The following is a 22049-nucleotide window of genomic DNA, read 5'->3' as shown; positions in this document are numbered from 1 at the left end:
CAGGGGACGTTTTCACCTCAGTTTTCGGAGTAGTGGGCAATGGTATGTTTTTCATTGACCGATTCTTAAAATGGTAATTTTGACTGAACCCAATCTTGAATATTTAGGTGTTTCAATCATGGTGGCGTAAATCAAAAATATGCAGAGATTATGGTGGCGATTTCAGCGCTGCGTATTGCAATCAGACTGCGTATAATGAGTAGCCTATATGGTGTGAGAAACCATTTGAGTGAAATGTTGTTTTCATGAGACAAGCCAGTTAGAAAGATGGAGGGGAGAAAGATTGAGCATAATTGCTTTGTAGAGAGATAAAAGAAGACGGAATAGGGAGGAAAGAGAAAGACAGCAATGGTTTTGGAAGGATACAATAAAGAAAACAATTGTTGCCTGGAAAAAAGCAAGCCAGAGAGAGAACATGTTAGAGAGAGAAGGAGAGAGAAAGACAAGAGAGCTTGCTACCAAGAGGTCAGTTTTACGCCTCAGGTGGAGCCCTGTCTTCATGCCACTGTCAGATTGTGTGTGTATGTGTGTGTGCATTCACCCTGCACTGCATCAAGAGCATTTCATTAGCTTAATTTTCACATAACAAAGCAGCAGTCACAATCTCCTCTTTACTATACCTAGCATCAGAGCCTTACTCTGACAATAGCGGTTCCAAAACCTAGCAAGCTGTCTACCTAGACAACATTTTAAGCAGTGGTGGATGAAGTATACAAATCAAGTGCTTGAGTAAAAGTTCAGATACCCTAATAAAATAATACTCCAGTAAAAGTATTATGTATTAAGTACTCCTTTTCCATTTTACTTGAGTAAAAATAAAAAAGTACTTGATTATTTAATGTACTTAAGGTCTTAAAGGCAAAAAGTACTGGTTAATTGGTTATTTATTTAGCAATATACTCCATCCTAGTGCTCAAAATGTGTGTGTGTGTGTGTGTGTGTGAGTGAGTAATAATATACAGTACTAGACACACAGATAGAGCTTACAGCTTGGGGTACGTTTACACGACAACGATGTGCTAAAAACTTAAACGTTTTTCTTTGTACAGATGACAACATTAGCAAAACGATCCCCGTTCACACGGATCCGCGAAAACAACTAATAACGCTGTATTATGCATGCCAAGTAGTTGACGATGTCACTTTGTAAAGAAAGACTACATACGCATTATTTTACTACAGTGCACTTGAGCAGAACGCACATGCCTATAGACACAAATTACATCATTTATAAAAAAAATTATAATTCTGACTTTCGCTCTAAGGATGTTAATCTTGATAATACTGTATTATTACTTTGTCTTCTGTGTAAATTTCATCTTCACAAAGCCAGAAACATTCACTGTAATCCCAATTTTGTAATGTTCTCCTCTGATATAAAGTCCTGTTTTACTTCCTTCAAGAAAAATTAAAAACCTTTGAACACAAACGCTTCGAAAACATGTATCATCCTTGAGTCCGTTGTAAGAAACCTTTAATTTTTCATCATGGCAAAATGTTATATTGTGTTGATTTGTGTAATTCTTATAACCACTTGTGATGATGTCCATATGAGCCCCTAAGTCTGACATAATTATCAATTATTATGAATTGTCAAGTAGAAGATAAGGCAGACGCTTGTATTGATCTGTGGTGATACACAAATGTGGACATGTCCACATTCAGCCATTTCATACAATGGGGCTTAAACAGCTCACCCTTTTACAGCAGATTTAGTTCACACTGTCACTGACAGTCGACCTAAATTTGATTTTCATTTAAAAATGATAAATCCTAAAATTCGTAACTTGCTTTTTTTTTTTTTACTTGTGAACTCTGTGAATTGTTAAGTGGAGACCGGATCATTTGAATCAGTAAGTTGCTGATTGCAGATCCAATCAGATCGGTCCAATTCACGAATGAATCGTTCAGTTCAATTTGCCAACCGATTAAACAGATTAATTGAAAAAAATCAGCTTGTTCACAAATTAAACGCCATCTCGTCTTGGAGTGAGTGATGATTTCTTCAGTTCAAAATAACTAGGAATGATGTTTTATGAAATGCAGTGGAGTAAAAAGTATGAAATATACTTATTTAATTCAGAATGGCAAAGTTTTGATAAAAAAAAAAAGTTAAATAAAATGTATGTGCTTTTTATGATTATTACAGTATCACCTAGTTAGCTTAGCAACATGCTACTGTAACACCAAAATCTTTTGGAATCAGCCGTGTCAAACATCTTATGTGCGGCCCAATTTGCGTACTTATGCACTATTCTAAGCCATTTTTGTAGTATAAGCAGTGTGAGTAGTGTGCTCACCCTGAAAATTTAAACAAGAAAAAGTGCACTTTTAATACCCGGATGATGCACTTTATTGATCCAAAAAACGGTGGAATGTTGGGCACCTCATACACTCTACTGTCTTTACCTCATACACTCTCAGCTTTACTTACATAGACAATAGAGAAGGGCTATCAGACTCCACTGCTAGATGACAGTATAATCTTTATAACCTCATACACTTGATGGTTGAGTATAGTGCATAGTATAAGTGTATATGCATAGTATGTCATTTGGGACACAACTCTTGTGTGCTTCATGTGAGGAGCACTATGTAGTGCTTGTGTTGCACAGTGTTTATTTAGCATTCTAAATCAGTCTCTTATGTGGCTACATTTCTATTATGATGATTCCTTCACAGGCATTCACACAGGACACATCCTAGCATAAAAAACAGCTTGATGGACCGTAACAGAATTGAACAGAAGGCACGTTTATAGCGGCATTAACTCCTTTACACCTTTGCTAATGGGTAGCCTGCTTGACATTAAATACTTTTGGAAATTTGTTGTCATGGCATTTTGCTAATTATTATATGTGCTGCTTTAATGAGCTCATATAATTTGAAAGACTGCAGGACCATAAAATAAAACTATGGGGGGGAAGTGTTGTGCAGAAGAAATTTTCATTTACATTTGTTTAAATTGTAACATATTGATGTTAATTACAAAAAGCTTATGGACATGCATGCAACTACCTTTAACACTCAATATTCTTGTACATATGTAAATGTGTCCTCAGGTTCATCCGAGAAGCCCTTTTAAAGTCGACATGAAATCAGAATTGACCCTATTTACTTTGTTAGCGCATTTTACTAGTCTAATTAATCTGTGCAAGTTAATACACAGAAAAAAATTGTTTGCCGTGGTAATCTTTAATCAAAATCTGAAAAGTTACTTCCGGTCTGGAATGGCTTTCCTTTTCTGATGACGTCAGTTTGACGGCTTGGGTTGAAAACGCTTAACCACTTCCCTCAAACTGTTAGTTTGCTATGAGCAGAGATGGATAGGAGGAGCGCTAAAGTAAAACCCTGCCCTCTGTTCAATATTCCGTTTCACTTGGAAATATGTCACAACACTGGAGAAAAGTCGTTTGCAACTTCCGGTTCACGGCGACTTTAAAACTGACATTGATTTACTGCACTGCATATCATAAACTATTTTTAACATGGCATAGAATCGTAAGAACAACACACTTGTGGTGTGAGACGTTCCGTAACGAACAAAGATGTTTGTCTAGTCCATATTTACCACAGACCAACAATTAGCGTAGACAGAACGCAAGAACATGTCCTGTGTGCACAGCCCCTTAGAAGACAGCTGCCAATGTAGGCAGTAGACAGCAAGGCAGCATGCTAGCTTCTGTCTATTTCTCCCTTTCGTTCTCTTTTTTCCTGTCAAGGCTGTACGGCAGTTCCATATGTTCATTGCATTCATGAAAATCTTTCTTCTTCAGCTAAAATTAATCCTAACCTGCCTTTCATGCAAAGACCGCCTTTACAGCACACTGCTCTCCCACGGCGGAAAACCTTGTCTGCTTTTATAGTGTGGGATGAAATGTGTTATGGCTCATATACTCGTTCATACTCCTTTGAGAACAGTTTGAAGCCGTGAATAATCTCTAGAAATTGCTTCCATTGTGATTACAGCGCAGGAAGTGTAAATCAGTCTGGTGGAGTTGAGACTTCCTGCTTTGCTACCTGTATTTTAAATTAGCATATCATTTGGGTGAAATTAATTTATGTAGATTAGTCCTGGTTGATTGTTGGCTGTCTAATCAGATTGTGTGTGAGTGAATGTGAGCGTGTGTGTGCATTGGCCCCAGTTCCGCGTACGAAGCTGTTGGTTTACGTGCTCTATGTCCCAGATTTGTCTCTCTGTGGTTTTTCAGTTCTTTGAAGCATATTTTTCTTTTGCTTCCCTGCAATTCCACACTCATTATAGGGACTGATGAACATACCCTGCTATTACAGTATACATCTTCCTTTCAATGTTCCCATTTACTTCGATGTTGTCAACAAGGTTCAAAATAAGCACTCGCCAAGCTCCAAATGCAAGTAGAAATTGGCTTTAGTGATTGGCTTTACTTGCCATTTGGACAGTAACGTTGTTAGGAGCTGCAACATAATACATGGTTTAAAAGGGCTACATGAAATAAATTACATCTATTAATCTTTTTTATTTTTATTGCCAATGTGTAAACAGCTTATGATGAAACTTTAAAAAAACGAGACCTTCCTAGGCTGTCTATGAAACCATGTACAGTGATTTTAATGTGAAGGACGTTTTTGCTGGGAAAATCAAAATGATGTGATGTTTACCCGTGCTCCTGAGAGCCTTCCATTCTATTCCAGACGGAGTCCACTAACAAATGCACAGCACAACACAGACTCCAACACAAAATAAAATAAAATAAAAACTTTTGCTATTTCACGGTAACATTGACATAAACAAAGTTAATCTGTAATGATTAGGTCTATTACAATGACACATTAATGAATGCTTATACAATGTTTAGGATAACAAAAGAGCCATTCTGTACTGTAATGTGTGATACAAAGAAAAGGGATTAATTCAAACTATAGTCTCACATAGCCAGATCTATACTGTATGGTCTAGTCTCAAATATAATTTATAATCATAACAATGTAATTTTAATTACCTCATCTTTCGACATGATGCCAGTTAATTGCAGAGCTGGTGCAAACGCATCGCTATGGTCAGATGCTTTCATAACTGCTGTTATTTTTGTTGTGTATTTATTTTATTATTGAGAGTAAAGCGAGCGCATATTTACATAGCCTATTCGTCTAAAAGTCGCTCTCATCAGCATGGATGGCATCACGATATTCGTTATTAGTATATAGCAGCAAAGATATTTCCAACTTTTTTTAACTTCTAAGCAAATAACGAAAAGGAACTTTGTCGTGATTATTTCATGGCCTTGAATGACTTTCAGTCTCTTGTATATTACGGCTCGCTCGCCTCACTATGGAATGTGTGCATGAGTGCGAGCACAAGCAATAAGTTGCTTGCTGCAGTTCACTTAACGGCCACTGGTTTCGCTAATAACAATGGTTTCTGAATTACACATATAGCCCCTTTAAGTCAAATTGTAAGATTAATGCACAGTTGGATGCTTCTCGATGGAAGTGATTTAAAGATACTCTTAAATTGAGACACTCAATTGTTTTGTTTCTGAATGAATCAGTGTTTTTAATCGATTAAGTTAAAGATTCATTGACTCACTCATAAATACAGTCACCTTTTCATTCCTGAATGAGTTAGTGTTCTTAAATAAGTCAATTGAGTCAGCCATTAAATATCTTACTCATAAAGACAGTCACTTGATTTGTTCCTACATCAGTGTTGTTGAATGAATTGGTTGAGTCAATTATTCAAGCACTCACTCATAAAGACAGTCACTTCTTTCATACCTTGAATGAATTGGCCGAGTAAATGATTCAATGTCTCATTCTTAAAAACAGCACCTTGTTTCATCCCTGAAAGAATTGGTGGAATGTATCTGTATTCCAAAGAAGTGTTGTGGAATGAATCAGATGAGTCATTCGTTCAATAACTTGTGCATATACGGTCACTTGTTTCATTTCTCAATTAATTAGTGTTGTTGAATTAATTGGTTAAGGCAATGAATCAGTGATTCACTTATAAAAACAGTCACTTGTCATCATCTCCTGCCATAAGTGCATTCTGCAGAAAAAATCTCTGAAAAATCCCCTTCACTAATGTACAGTGCTGTTATCATTGTTACTATGTTATCATTTTAGGAATGCTGCTCAGCCAGTCAAATTCAATGCAATGTCTACTGCATATGAATCTCAATTGCTATGCATATGCTGCTACTAACAAAATGGGACCCTTGATGTCAAAAACAACACCAATAAATACACAATAGCCATTGACTGAAACAACAGCTATCATTCATCTTGTCCACCCCCATGTACACCAACAGTGGCGCTTGTCGGCGCGTCTGAGTCAGAAAGCAGCTAGGCGGAAAGGGAATATTGATGGGGGATGGCTGGGCAGTTATTGCACCTTGATGCAGATATTAAGCAGATCTGTAGGCTGAGTAAGGGAAGGCACCCTGCCGCGAGTGACTCATTTGGTTGGTCGTGGTAGACTAACTGTGAATCTAGAAGAGGAGATCAGCTGTTCAGATCCGTCTGTCCGCAAGTGCCGTTTCTTCGCTACCCTTCTGCTTCTCTCCTCGCCCCATGCCTCCTCCTCTCAACCTCCACCACTTTCCTGTCTCTTCCCTACTCTACTGTACTTCCTCCTTTCCTCTCGTCCTTTAGGGGCCTCTCTCACACTCATCTCACACCCTTAGACAATCACTCTCCATCACTCTCTAAGGGTTTTCACACTCACCCGTTCCTCTTCTGATAATGCATCGACTCTCTGTTTCTCTTGTTCTGCAGGTGGAAGAATGGCCCTCGCGTTTGTTCTTTCGTTTCTCTTTGGGTCTTTCTCGCTCACCATAGCCTCACGTAATTCGACCACAGGTAATGGAGATGTGTTTGCTCTTTTTTTTTTCTTACATAGGAATTTGTGTAACTTTTCAATTTCCTGTTTTCAGTTGTAATTTGTGTTTTTTAAACTTTATTTATAAGGATGGGAACTGTAATTCAGTACAAATTATATACTAAAGAAAAAAACTAAACAATACTATTTGTGTTTAAAGGTGCACTCAGTACTATGGTGTTTGTTTTGTACTGGCCGATATGGTTGTCTTGGATTTATACTGACACCTAGTGGCGTGGATGTATCACATCAAATAAAAGTTTTTCTTTCATTCACAAACTGCAAAGTTCAGAAACATAATTTCACTATTGATTCACAATAGATTCAGCACTCAGTATGACTTCTAATTTCATACATTTCAGAGCAGTGTTTCCAGTATTTTTATTGAATGAAACCGGTTATTTTAGTTTTATTTTAAATTGGAATTAGATTTTGTTAATTTTGTTTGCTTTGTCATTTTTATTAGTTTTTTTTCTTTTCTTTTTTTTCTTTTTAAGTTGTGGGGACATAATTTTGGTTCCCATGAAGAAAACAGCTTATAAATCATAATAAATTATATATATATATATATATATATATATATATATATATATATATATATTTTTTTTTTTTTTTTTTTTTTTTTTTTAAAAACAACGTCTTCTGTAAGGTTTAGGTGTAGGGTTATGGTAGAATGTAAAGTTTGTACAGCACAAAAACCCAACATGTGTGAATGTGTGAGGGAGAGAGCATTTCAAGGGATTTGTGTGTCAGTTTTTGTGTGCATCTATTTGTTTAATTGTTTCTGTTTGCTATGATTTTCCGGGTGTGTAAAATGGTCTTATTCACTGGTCACATCAGTCAGCATCTAGAATTGAATTTTTTCTCACGTCTTCTCCATCCAGCTCTAATTGCTTCCTTCCTATCTCAGATATTACAAACTTAGCTAGTCTACTTTGCCCTAGCTGAAGGACTAATGAAACACAATATCAACACTATTAGATGTCTGACAGCTATAATAAGTACATAAATCCTCACGTATATAATCCCCCCATGCATAATTGTTCTATGGCCTGTTGAACAGAAACAAGAGCCTGTGGAATATCTCTTGTCACAGTGTATTGCCTGTCAGATGAGCGTTGACTGCCATTTATAATAGCCTTTAATAAAAGCCATTGCCAATATTTTGTGTCTAGTAAACAAACATGGAAGTAAAAAAAAAAAAAAAAAAACATGTTGGCAAACATAAAAACATGGAAGCCAGCAGTTTAACCTTTTTTGATGTTAACCATTTTTTGACCAGATTAATATTAGCGATGGAGACTTGTTAACATCGAGTCATTTTTTAATAAACCACTCTGTCTACAGATGTACTTTGTATGTAGCCTACTGTACCTTAAAGGAATAATTCAATTAAAAATGTAAATTCTGTCATCATTTACTCACCCTCAAGTTGTTTCAGTTTCTTTCTTCTGCTGAACACAAAGGAAGATATTTTGAAGAATGACAGAAACCCGACAGTTGACTTTCATAGAAGGAAAAAAATATATACATTTTATATTTTATATTATATTATAATATACTATAAATTTTGTAATATGAAACCTGACACCGCCCACTAGGGGAGGAGCCTGCTAAAAGAATTTACAGTACCGTTTCCATGGTAACGCAATGTCCAATTTCAAAATGGTTTTCACAGGATGAATTTTGAGTTTGTAAGCTTTCAAATGGTAGCTACCTAATTCATCATGATTACTAAAAATATGTTATACGAAAAAAAGGCAATAAATAAATAGAGCGCCAAGCTTCCTTCTAGTGGGACGGTGACAGTTAAGGGGTTAAACCACACTGCTAAAAAATGAAAGCTAACAAAGTGGCGTTATTGATGACTAGTCGACCCGTTCCATATACAGAATGAGATTAAGCATTCAGTGAAAGCCGTATTCATCTGCAGTGTGTACGTGGTCTTCTTGAATACAGTGTGCAGTCACACAAAATGCCAGAATACATGTTGTGCAGAGTAGACTTGCCATTTTAAATAACTCTACAGTCTATTCAAAGCTGTAAACAGCGAGCCAATGGGAAGCATTTGATTTTGATAATGCTGCTCATGTTTTTGTCCCTAAAAATACCCTTACACACAAAATGACTAATACACACACAGGCACGTGTGAACACACTAGTGCACACAGTCATTGCTGGTCTGTCTTGCCCCTGGGCACTGGGTTTTGTGATGACTGTAATTAGCTGCTGACACTATAGGTGAACCAGGCTGTAATGACAGGCTACAGCTACAGCGCTCTTTAATTCTGACAGCAGAGCCTTGAGACCAGGGGACACGCAGACATTTACGCAGAGACATGAATGACTTAAATATAATAGAAAATTTTGTGTTGAGGAGTACTAGTAATATATATGCCTATATTTGTAGTCAGTAATTACAATAGGCTCTGCTAGTGAAACCATTGTAAAGTTGGTTTTAAATTTTTGTGTTTTTTTTACATATACCCACCTTACATATACCTAAACCTACCCATCTCCACCCCCTGATCCCTAAACCCACCCCTAAACCTACCCATCTCCACCCCCTGATCCCTAAACCCACCCCTAAACCTACCCCTTATATCTGGATCCAACTCCGCCCCCTGGATCTCGTGTACTGCAGTGAGGTGCTACTGGTTGCTTCTGCTAGCTCTAAGCTACCTTAGATGTTCAGAAAGGAGAGACTGCCATCTTATGGATAAAATGAGCATTGCAGATTGTGTTAAGTGTAAATGTAATAAGTAGAATTTCACAGACATCCTTCACAAAACATGATTTTCTTTGATTATCTACATATTTTTTCCATCAGGTTGTGCTATCATTCGCCCGCCAAGAGATGGAGGGATCAGATACAGGGGCCTGACCCAGGAACAGGTGTGAAGTATTTAATTTATTGTTAATTTATTATCTTAAATATGTGCATCTGTGTGAGTTTGGAGGAGAGATGGACAAGTTTATGCTACTGTTGAAAATTTTGGGGTCGGTAATATTAATTTAATATTTAAAAAAAATAAGTATTTTATGCTAACCATGGGGCATTTGTTTGATCAAAAATACAGTACAGTATATTATATTAATACAGTAGTATTACAGTGAAATATTGTGAAATATTTTTACAACTTAAAAACTGTGTTTTCTATTTTAATATATTTTAAAATGCATATTTTTCCTGTGATGCAAAGTTGAATTTTCAGCATCATTACTCCAGTCTAGTGTCAAATTATCCTTTAAAAATAATTCTAATATGCTAATTTGCTGCTCAAGAAACATTTCTTAAGTTAAAAACATTTGTGCTGCTTAATATTTTTGTGGAAACCATATATACATATATATATTATGATTCTTTGATGAATAGAAAGTTCAAAAGGACAGCATTTATTTGAAATACAAATCTTTTGGAAAATTATAAATGTCTTTCTTTACTGTCACTTTTGGTAAATTTAATAAAAGTCCCAATTCATGTTACTGACACTTGAACATTTGGTTCAAACCACTTTTTAACAGTGATTATGTGATTAGATTTGTTGTAACAGAGTTATCTCTTTCTGGATGCAGATTCGTAGTGTTCAAGTGTTGCCGGTGGATTATGAAATCGAGTACATCTGCAGAGGGAGCAGAGTGATTGTGGGACCAAAGGTTAGGAAGTGTCTCCCTGATGGCACTTGGACTGACCTGAACCAGCGCAGCAAATGCTGTATGTTCAACTCCTTCTTTTGTTTTCTGCAAAGGTCTAAAATGTTTCTAGATAAAACATATAAGTAGAAGCATGAATAGTTTCCACATTTATAATGTTTTGGCTTTTGACTAACTTTTTGATTGAGATATTTTGTTACAGTAACTTTACCTGACAATTTCATCCATCTTCAGAAACAAAATTATTAAAACATATTGCTTAAGGTCAGTGACTGTGTTTTAATGCTACAAATGTAAATCTGGAAGGTCTTACAAGCTCAGTAAAAAAGAGGAAAGATGTACATCATGATGACCTGCAAATGCACTAAATGAGCTCTAAATGAATTTAATGAAGGAGTATAAAGACTAGGAAATATGATAGATTAATACAAGTGTTAGGTTCTTTACAGTTCGCTAGTAAACCTGTTTATCAGGGAAACGCATAGATCTGGTTTAGATCAGGACTTAATGTGAAAATGTCAACAGTGCAGATGATTCAGTCTGAAAACTTTCTCTTGTTTCCATCTCTCTTTCACTTTTTTTTCCCAAAGTAAGTCAAACGTGTATTTTTATCTACTGTATCTAAATGATAGCTAACTTCTCTTTGACATCTGTTATTCTTAAATTAAGTCCCAAAATTAATTAACTAAAGACGACTTTGGGTCTGTGGAAAAGTTCTGTGAAAAGCAGTGTATAAGTAAATAATAAAAAAATAAGCTTCAACTAGCTTAAACTAGAACAATTCATTTTTTTAATTAAATAAATAAATACATCTAACAGTAAAGTACTATAGTGTATAGGGAAATAAAACGTAATAAGGTAATGAAATAAAGACTAAATACAGTATTTTCCAAATAATATTTACACTAATTTATTATATACATTTTTACTGTATTAACTGGGTCTTTATACATACAAATTTAATAAATGCCTATTTAAAAAAATAAATAAATAATAGGATGGGGTTCCCTTGCGCAAGGATGATTGTGAGGAATTCATTGAAACGGTACACAGTCCACAATGATAAGCATTTCAGACATTAGTATGCTACATTGCTGTCACATGACCTCATCAATTCAGTGTCTATTTCAGTTATTAAAAAACCTTATCAAATCAGCTGCAATTTTGCACACCTCCTTCTTGACATTTTTAAATTGGATTAATCACACTTGAAATAGATGGTTAAGTCAAGCAGCATCGCATTCTAGTATTCCATGAAGTGTTATCTGTTGTGTATTGCACATATTGGCAAATGGAGTACTGTAAATCATCCAGGTATTTCATCTGTACACTATTTACATGATACAGTAGCGTCAGTAACATTTTTAAAAACTTTTTTAAAGTAATATACTCACCAAAGCTGCATTTATTTGATCGAAAATACAGAAATACAGTAATATTGTGAAATATAATATTATTAGAATTTAAAATTGCAACTGAATATATTTTAAAGGTAGGTTAATTTATAACTGCGATGGCAAAGCTGAATTTTCTCCAGTCTTCAATGTCACATGATCAGGAAACATTTCTTCTTAATATATTTATACAAACTGGTCAGTGGAGGAGATTGAAAATGTACCAAGTATTTGCGGAAAAAGCTTTTCAGAAGGATCTTAAAAGGCGTACATTTGAATAACTGACCCTTCGCTGTTCTGTTTGCGCCTCAGTGCTGCCGTGTCCGCGGGTGTGGACGTCTCTGGAGAACGGCCGTGTGACGGTGCACCCTCCAGGTCCAGCTGTGGAGGACACAATACTTCACTACAGCTGTCTGGAGGGTTTCATCCTGGTGGGCAGAAACAGCACACATTGCACTAAGCTGGGCAAGTGGGACTCACCCAAACCCGTCTGCCACTGTGAGTATTTATGTACTTTCAGTTACAGAATCAGTTTTATAATCATACCTTATAATTCTGTTATTCTCTATTTCCTGTGTTTTGCTTCTAATGCAGATGACAGACATTATACAGGTAAGAATGATTTTGTATTCTTTCCATTGTACAGTATGATAAGACCAATATTGTAATTATTAAGGAGACATGGACACTGGGTTATTCATAAATAGTTTTTGCACTGCTCTGATCTTTCACATAAATTAAATTTGCTCCTTGGGTGGATACATATCTAGTGTTATCTCTGTATATGCAATCTTTAACATATTTCTTAAATCATGTCAAACTGATTTTTGGCGAATCAAGTAATATATACATTGGATCACTTAAATCTTAAAAGTGTATTTAAAAAAATAAAATAAAATAAAAATAAATCCCATGATTTACCCTCAATCCATCCTGTGTATGACTATCTACTTTCAGACAAACACAAGCAGAGTTATATTTAGAATATTCTTGCTCTTCCAAACTTTATAATGGGAGTTAATGGGGGGGGGGGGGGGGGGGGTGTTTTTAATCCAGGGGATTAATAAAGGCCCTCTGAAGCGAAGCGATCCGTTTGTTTAAAACTTTATTAGCTATAATAACCAGCTTCCAGCAGATGAACCTACGCATACTGCGCAAGTTGACTTGTGCCACAAGAGTAACCCCTGACGCGATGTATGACTTAGGATGTAGAGTATCGTAAGCGTAGACGCCTCTCGCGGAAATAGGGCTGTGTTTCTGTGTTAAATTTCTCGTTTTAGACCGGTGTTTTGTTTTGCTCTATTCTCTGCGCTTCTACGTCCGTCATTGCATCATGCGTCAGGTCAGGGTTTACTCTTCCGCCGCAAATTGCTGCGTACGGCCATCTGCCGGAAGCTAGTTATCTGAAAGAAGATAGTCATATACACCTTGGATGTCTTGAGGGTGAGTAAATTATGGTATAATTTTCATTTTTGGGTGAACTATCCCTTTAATACACTAGTACAATTTAATGTACCCTTTAAATGTCAAATTAAAAGTTTTACTTCAAAGTACATTTTAAATTCTTATGTTTTAATAACCTTTTGTTGTGCGAAGAAAAGTACACTTTTTAAAGAAATACAGTTTTATGTGTTGACTAACAAACTAAAGCACATGTAAAGTACTTGATTATAATTTTAACTGTAGTATGTTATGTGATGTTACATTTAAAGTTGATATATTAAATACTAAACTGCATTTCATCATTGCAAAACTGTAATTACAAATATATTTAAAAACATGATGTACAAGTTTCAACAGAAATTACATTAAATTATATTTTAGTTGACTATAAATGCTTGTCGGTACATTCTGCAGTACACTTTAACCATATTTCAAAGAAAATAGAAATTATGAAATTATATATAAAGATATACTCAAGTCATAATTAAGTGGGTCAAAGCAGCTGATTGCATTTAATATAAATTTAAACTATAATACATTTTCATTTAATTGCAATTAACATGCAAATAAGCGTAAAAAAAAACATTACATTAAGTTCACACTTAAGTACGTTATTTTAAAGTATATAATTTCCATAAGTACTCATTTTAACAGTATGTGAACATGTACTTTTTTTTAAATAAGGGAATGTAAACATCTTTTTTTTTCTTTTCTTTTTTTTTATTCTTTATTTTGAATTATAATATTATTTGTATAATATATTTTTTGGGGGGGGACTGAAACTTCCTCTGTTGTGCTTAATGCTTCTTAAATTAGCATTATCATTATAATGCTTCTTAAATTAGCATTATCTGTTTTACAATAGAAAACAATCCATGTTTTTTTTTTTTTTTCAAGAAATATACTATCAGTGGCATTGTTGAGTCTGAACTGAAGTACCTTGAAGTTCCCCAATCAAATAAAAGAGTAAATTGAAATTCTACTTTCCTGTCAAAAGGGGGCAGTATTTCATTCAGTAGTTAGTGAGTCCCTTAATAACCTGTAGGGGGCAGCATTAGACAAGTTAATGTTGGTAATGCAATACCAGAATCATGTCAGAAGATGGCAGTATTGAGTGCACAGCGAGCCGTACATCATTTTAAGGCTGCTATTCAGTCCTCACCAATGAGATCCCCTCTATGCCATGCATATGGTATATATAATTTTTTTTAGTTACGGTAATTACCACAAAGGAAGTGGGACTACCATCCAGTGGTGCATAATCCAACATACCACAACCTTAGTTTATATTGCGTACGAATTCCCCAATGGACTGCATGACCTTGACTTCCACAGGGCCAGATTGAGGTGAATGAATTGTAGATACTCGTCCTCGATGTGTTGGCATGTGCACGTGTGCATGACACTGTGTGCAGATCAGCCCATGGTGTTTGCTAAATTGATTAATGGAGGTGTCACTGTCCCAATATGGCAGTGATGTCTGCACACTGAGAGAGAGGGTGATGGAGGGCCGGCCAGCAGGAAATGAGAGGAGAGAAGGATGAAAATGAAGGAGGGGAAATGAGATGGAGAGAGAGGGGGAGGTGGGGGGTGGAGAGGGGGCACAAAAGTAGGGGGCTGTGGGAAAAGAGAGATAGACAGAGTAGGATGGTAGAGAAAAAGCAATTTGGGAGGAGGGATGGGAAGAGTAGATGATTTATGCGCTACATCTACTTAGTAAATGGTGTTTTCTCACAGTTTTACCTGGCTGGAAATACACTCCCAGGTTATAACATGCATTCTGATGCCACCTGCTTCTGCTAACATCCATGATAATCAGCACACCATTGGCTATATACAGATCTAAATGTACCTTCAACTGTTACAGATCACATTTGTACTGTCTAATCTATTGTGTCATTACAGTTGTGTACTTAAAGGGATAGCTCACCCTAAAATGAACATTTAAATCATAGATTACTCAACCCAGTGTTTTTCTAATGCCGTATGCCCTTCTTTCTTTTATGGACCACAAAAGGAGAATTTTGTGCTCATCCTTATAATGGCAGTGAATAGCGACCAGCATCATGCTTCATGCAAAAGACACAAAAGTATCACAGAATGATCCCATTTGACAGCTGTCATATATTCATGTAAGTGTTCTGGGGGTTTACAAATCTTGACCTTGGCCGTTGGTCTTCGGTGAACACGCAACGTGCGCGTTCACGTGACTCTGTTAGCGCCGCAGTTCACTCCGTCTCACACAAAAAAAAAGAAAAACGATATCAATAAAGAAGATATAAAAAAGATATCAAGATTAACAAAAGCGCAACACAAAATACAACGCCTACAAGTCCCAAAAATTTATCTGCATACTTGACAGTCAGAATAACAGTGGACAGATATGAACGCAATAATTTTCCCCCGGAACACTTGGAATATACGACACGTGACTCATGAGTTCATTTGATACTTTTGTGTCTTTTATAAAAAGCACGATACTGTGTGCTATTCACTGCCATTATATGGACGACTGTAAGCGGGACATTTAAAAGAAAGAAAAATTCTCCTTTTGTGGTCCATAAAAGAAAGAAGGGCATTTGGCATTAGAACAACACCAGGGTGAGTAAATTATGACTTAATTTTCATTGTAGGGTGAACTATCCCATTTAAGGCTGCTTTGGACACAGACTGAAATAATTCAGTGGCAAATAATGAGCCAATCCATCCAAGAGGTCAAATGACACAAAATGTTAATGATGCTGACCACAATTACTGAGTAGATATATAAATACTGTAGATATGACACCATAGCAAGCAACTACAACACCCTAGCAACACCTAAATGTATAAATAAATGCCTAGCAATCATTCAGCCCTATATAACTTCCCATCTTTTTCTAGTTTGAAATCACATGGACATAGATGTAAATGTAATATGGGGTCGTTCAAACCACTAACCCCATTAACTAACTAAGTAGGAGTAATAATAATACTTACTTTAACAAGCATGGCTAATTAGCTGCTTATAGATCTAAACAAGAACGTACTGCATTAGACTAGGGAGTATTGAAATCTTTGGCATTGAATACACCGTCTAGTCAATTAAAAAGGAATACAGAATATCCACAGAAAGCTCTGTCTGTGGATATCATTAGGCTTTAGTGCAGGGATAGACAACTCCGGTCCTGGAGGGCCAGTGTCCTGCAGAGTTTAGCTCCAACCCTGGAGACAGGATGATGAGGTGTATTTTTTGATGAAATAGGTGGCTAAGAATGAGTGTAATGAAGGCTTTGTGTTTGTTATGGCTTTTAGTCATTAGACAAGCACACTGCTGCCCCCCGGAGAGAGGACTTTAAGAGATGCTGCTGTTCAATATCGGTGTGTTGAGAATGAAGCTCTGTGATTGGTCCACTCTCAACATGCAGCATGCCGCATTAGAGGATTTTAATTAATAGAGGATGCTCATAGCACCAGTGTGATCTCGCTCTCTCTCTCTTCTTCACCTATCGATGGAGCTCACAGCATGTAAAAGGTCATCATATGAAAGAGTTTCAGTGTACGTGTGAATGAAAGCGCCATGCTTGTTCGAGTCCGTTTTAATTTATCCTGTGTATGTTTCCATGCACCTTTGAATGTCTGTTTTGTCATCTCTCTGTGTGTGATAATTTCATGGGTAGCCAAGAAAAGGTCTCCCTCTGGATCGATTTCCCATATGGCATTTACATGACATTCCGCAGTGCCCACTCAAACCTGGAACCAGTTTCTGCATCCGCAGACCTAATCTCATTCTCAACAGAGAAGTCAGTCGAGTGGGAGAGTCAGACCACAGAGAATAAACAAGGGTTAGCTGGAGCTCTCCTCATTTTCTGAGTCTAGTTTTATTTAAAAGTGTTGATAAATTATTCAGGAACAATCGCAGAATGTTACAACCTGGAATTGCAGAAATGGTTTACACCTCCAGCACAGCGTGTCAAAAAACTGTCCTATTTGCAGTTTTTTTCTAGTCCATGTTAGGATGCTAACCCTCCTGCACCTGCAACAGCAGATATCACTAAAATAAAACAACCACAGCTATTGACTTGTCACATATGTTAAGACACCTGCCACATTAACTTCCAGAAAATGACACATCTGTAACACCTAGCGGGTGACGTTCAACAAGGTGCAGCATTCGTCACAGCTGCTTCCCTCAGGACAGCACACAGGCTTAGTAAACCACACTGAATTTTTAACTCTTGGATTATCGTGTTCCATGTTGCACATTGTTCAAGCTCTGGGCTATTAATTAAAGCTGAAAGGGATAGTTCACCCAAAAATTAATATTAGCCCATGATTTACTCACCCTCAAGTCATCCAAGGTTTACATGACATTCAATTGGAGTTGTATTAAAAAATGTCCTGGCTCTTCCAAGCTTTATAATGGCAGTGAATGGTTGTTTCTGTTTTGAAGTCCATAAAAGTCCATCTATCCATTGTAAAAGTGCTCCACACGGCTCTGGGGGGTAAATCATGGGCTAATTTTCATTTTTGGCTGAACTATCCCTTGAAGTGTGTAATTTTTTATTAAATGATAAAATGCTTCCTTCTCTTTTAGAGATTAATATGCAGAGTGGTTTCTAGTGCATGGCTTGGCGGTTGCTGGGGGTTCTAGGTGGTCTCAGATCTCTCTGATGACGCATTCACTGGTGCGAGGGTGGGACAATAACCTCTTCCCTCCAACAACCTGTCACTCACATGAGATCGCAGCAAACGACAACGATCCAGTCAATTCCCAACAGACAAAAGACCCATCAAGACCCGGCCTAAAAAATGTTTCTCCTCATTCGCTCAGATTTATGTCACAATAGGGAAGAAAACCAATCTCAACTTCCGTTCCATGCTGACTTTAATCCCTGTTAAATCCCTAGTTAATGTTTTCAGGACTGTTCGATACCGAAACTGAACACAGCCGGTTGTCTGTGCTAAACTACCACACATTAACATTCTAGCAGTTGTTTCGTACTGTACACCTTGGCATTGTAGTTCAGGGTTAATGCCACAAAAGTGCTGCATAACCCAGGGTTAAAGTGATGCTAACAACAAAATTAGTTTGAAACATTGTTTAACCCAGGGTTAAAAGTGTCCCTAAACTTGGGGTCAAAAATTTCCCAGGATTAACAGTAGCATGGAAAGCCTGAAATCAGATCCACTCACCTCCACATGCCCGCATGAATGTCTCACAGTGATCCCATATTGTGATCCCAGGGCTGTAAAGCCGCTTTTATCAGCTCTGTGATTTATCAGCGTATCCATTGACCTCCATCATACCGGCTGATCATCAGTACTTCCTAGGTTAAGTGGCTCACCTGTGGGCACCTTGTTAAGAGAAACGATCCACGTAGCATCCTAATCCAGCGGACCAGCTCAGCTGCCGTTTCTCCCCCCTCCTTCCTCTTTCCTTCTCTACATATCCCACTCACACTCTTGATTACCATGCAATGTTCTTATGTATGCTTAATAATGTGACCATTAATTTGAATTCTAATATATTCTTTTCGCTCTGAAGGCTATATTTAAAAAAAATAATGAGTTGTACCTTGCTGATCGCATGGCCGCAAGAGAAATGATTGCATTAAACCGTGGCGTAAGCAGGTTTACTATGCCATTTATGTGCATTTCCTTTTCCAATTATCCCTGCCGCATGTGTGTAATAGAACCAATGAGAGGACTTTCTTTACAAGCTGATTCATACTGCTCAGCATGCTCCGTGCATCCACCGCAACTGTATGTGAGGCGAAGATGCTGATGCAATCACATCTGACTTGTTACATGGTTTATCAATGTCTTCCCTCCCTCGAATTCTTGCTTTCCCGTTGGAGACTCTGAAAATACCTTGGCATCAATCCCTGCTTATTCCTTTTCTGCCTATTCATCGAGCCCCGCGAAGGTGCAAAAGCACAAGGGTTCTCGAACAATGAAACGAGCGCTCCAATGACAAGCGCATCATAAGAGATGGACCATAAACATGAGGGATGGCAGAGCCAGGAATAGCATAAAGGGTCCAACTCAACCCATAGAGCCATGGAGATTAGAGTGTGTTTTACTGAAGCATGGCAGATCACATTAACGCTACTGCATCCAGCCAAATGAGAAACAGGGGAGAGGAGATAAATGGGCAGACTGGTTGAAAGTATACGGGATAAATGATGGCTGCAGAGGTGAAACTTTGGAGAGATGGTGAAGGCCACAATTACAAAAACACTTATGAGATCAACATTTTTGGCATCCAATCGGGCCATTTCATATGTGGTTTTAAATCTGATATACATTACCGTTAAAAAATTGGGGAGGGTAAGCTTTTTTTTTGTTTTTTGAAAGAAGTCTCTTAAGGCCTGTTCACACCAAGGAAGATAAATATGATAAAACTAAAGATATTGTTCTATAAATCGTTCTAAATATTAAAGAATAGTAGAGTTCACACCAGAACTATAACGATAACAGCAACGAGAAACAATATTGTTGGAATCACTTTCAGAACAGTTTTTTTTCCAGCTTATGAACAATAAAAACATCCAATCAGACCCCATCCTGCTTTAAAGTGCTCGAGCATTTAAAGCGACAGACGACAAAACTGCAGTGTGTGCTTAGAATAAACAGAACAATATCATCTGCTGGTGTAGACTCAATATAGTTATTGTTATAGTTATCTTTATAGTTATCATTTTTGGTGTGATCAGGCCTTTATGCTCACTAAGGCTGCATTTATTTGATCAAAATTGCTGTGAAACAGTAATATTGTGAAATATTACAATTTAAAATAACAGTTTTCTATTTGAATATATTTCAAAAGTAAGGCCTGGTTTCATAGACAGGGCTTGGGATAAATATTCGAAATGTTCCGATCCAATCTGACTTCTGACCCGTAACGCTGCCTGAATCATAATCATACACTGTTCATTCTTTGGCCAGAGGAGAACTGGCCCCCTGACTGAGCCTGGGTTCTCCCAAGGTTTTTTTTTCTCCATTCTGTCACCTGATTGGTTCCTTGCCACTGTCGCCTTTGGCTTTTGGCTTGCTTAGTTGGGGACAATTAATATTCAGCAATATTATTGATCTGCCTTGCAGTGACACCATTGCATGAGAACTGAACTGAGCTGGATGATGACTTCACTGTTTTCTCCAGAGCGGCTATATATATATAAATTAACTAAATGAATTACTTTTTTACAACAAAAATGAACCATCACTGAACTTACTTAAGATTTTTTCTTCTAGATCTGATATACAGCAGAAACAAACTTTGTTGCATTATTTTCCTGTTATCACTGTAAAGCTGCTTTGAAACAATCTGTATTGTAAAAAGCACTATATAAATAAAGGTGACTTGACTTGACTTGACTTAGATTAAGCCAGGATTAGGCCTTAGTTCAATTACGACATTTAAGTAGCTTTTATAAACGTGCCTTAGAAAAAACATTACTGGTGTGCATCTTGAGACAAAACAATGGCATTGACATACTGTATTTTAAGATATGTCAATGCAAGTAGCTTTCAGTTAAGACAGCTCAAACATACATTGTAATCTAGGACTAGCCTAAGCCTCATCTTTATTACATCTTACTGAACTTTTTAGTGTATATCTGATATCTATCTGGTCATACTGACCTATTTGTAAATTTGTTTGATTCTTCTTTAGAATCTGGCCTTTTGTCCTTAGCCTTTTTCAGTAAGGTCATTTCAGCACTTACAGGGATTAGTGGTTTTATTGCAGTTCAAATGGCCCCTTTATTTATTTTTTTTATTTTTTTTTGACAAACAGGGTTTTGTGGTAGCTTAATTCCAGTCCAAAACCACATATGTGAATTTAAAAGCAGGAATGAATCCAATCCATGAATCCAAAAATTATTTTTGACCACTGCCAAGTTGTGCTGCTCTTTAATGTGTATTTTTAATAATGCATATTTTTTGGTACAATATGGGGGCTTATATTACGGAATTATAAAAATGACTAAAGTGAGTAGGAGATCTTAAGTAGAAGCAATGTAAGCAACAGGTATGCAGTAAAATGAATATACATTGCTATTGTGACATGGCAGGCTTAAGTTACTGAATGTATGGGAATTATTATATACATGGAATGAGTAAATGCGTTTAGCCGAGCAATATGAGAGAGAATGACTGATATTTATTTAGTTGTGTATTTTAGAAATATTGTAGTCCCTCTCATCTGCATGTCAAATTACATATTAACCTTCCTCGTAGCCATTCATTCTGTTTTATGCACTTAAGCCGAACTGTCCTGAAGAGGAACAAAACCTCATTGAACCACACAGAGCTGACCAGTATCTATTTATATAACAGAGTATAGATCAGTTTGTATAACAGTATAGATGGGTTTTATACATTTTGTTGGCTATTATTTATTCGCCGATTATGTCCAAAAGGAATGTAAACAGACATTGTGCATTAGGCCTTGCAGTGTAAATGCAGCCAAAGAAACTAAATCCAAAAACAGAAGGAGGAGGTGGAGTAGGAGACGGTTTGGAGATCAACCAAATTCTGCAAACCACATAGTTTAATCTTACAGGCATTCACATCAAGTAGTTTTATTGTCATTCCTCTCATTATACAGCGAGTTGAAGAAAAAGAATGCAAACTAGCTCTACCAGAGCTTAACAAAGGCGATGGCAGCAATGGAGCGCTGGAATATTTTCTCAGCAAGACTTAACAGAGGT

The 22049-nt window shown here is 36.8% G+C and overlaps 1 protein-coding gene across 2 annotated transcripts in view; it reads left to right on the top strand.

Annotated features, from left to right (window-relative positions):
- Positions 1-22049, top strand: part of gabbr1b (gamma-aminobutyric acid (GABA) B receptor, 1b) — a 120361-nt gene that overhangs the window by 28211 nt on the left and 70101 nt on the right. For both annotated transcript variants that reach the window (XM_084130073.1, XM_084130074.1), the window contains 5 exons: positions 6760-6843; positions 9693-9757; positions 10439-10577; positions 12223-12408; positions 12505-12522. In XM_084130073.1, the coding sequence (XP_083986199.1) occupies positions 6760-6843; positions 9693-9757; positions 10439-10577; positions 12223-12408; positions 12505-12522 (492 nt within the window). The remainder of the gene's footprint in view (positions 1-6759; positions 6844-9692; positions 9758-10438; positions 10578-12222; positions 12409-12504; positions 12523-22049) is intronic.

Source organism: Abramis brama (assembly GCF_963993115.1).
Source record: "Abramis brama genome assembly, chromosome: 12".
NCBI lineage: Eukaryota > Metazoa > Chordata > Actinopteri > Cypriniformes > Leuciscidae > Abramis > Abramis brama.
The sequence above is the reverse complement of the archived record's forward strand: the minus strand, read 5'-3'. Positions and strand labels throughout refer to the sequence as shown.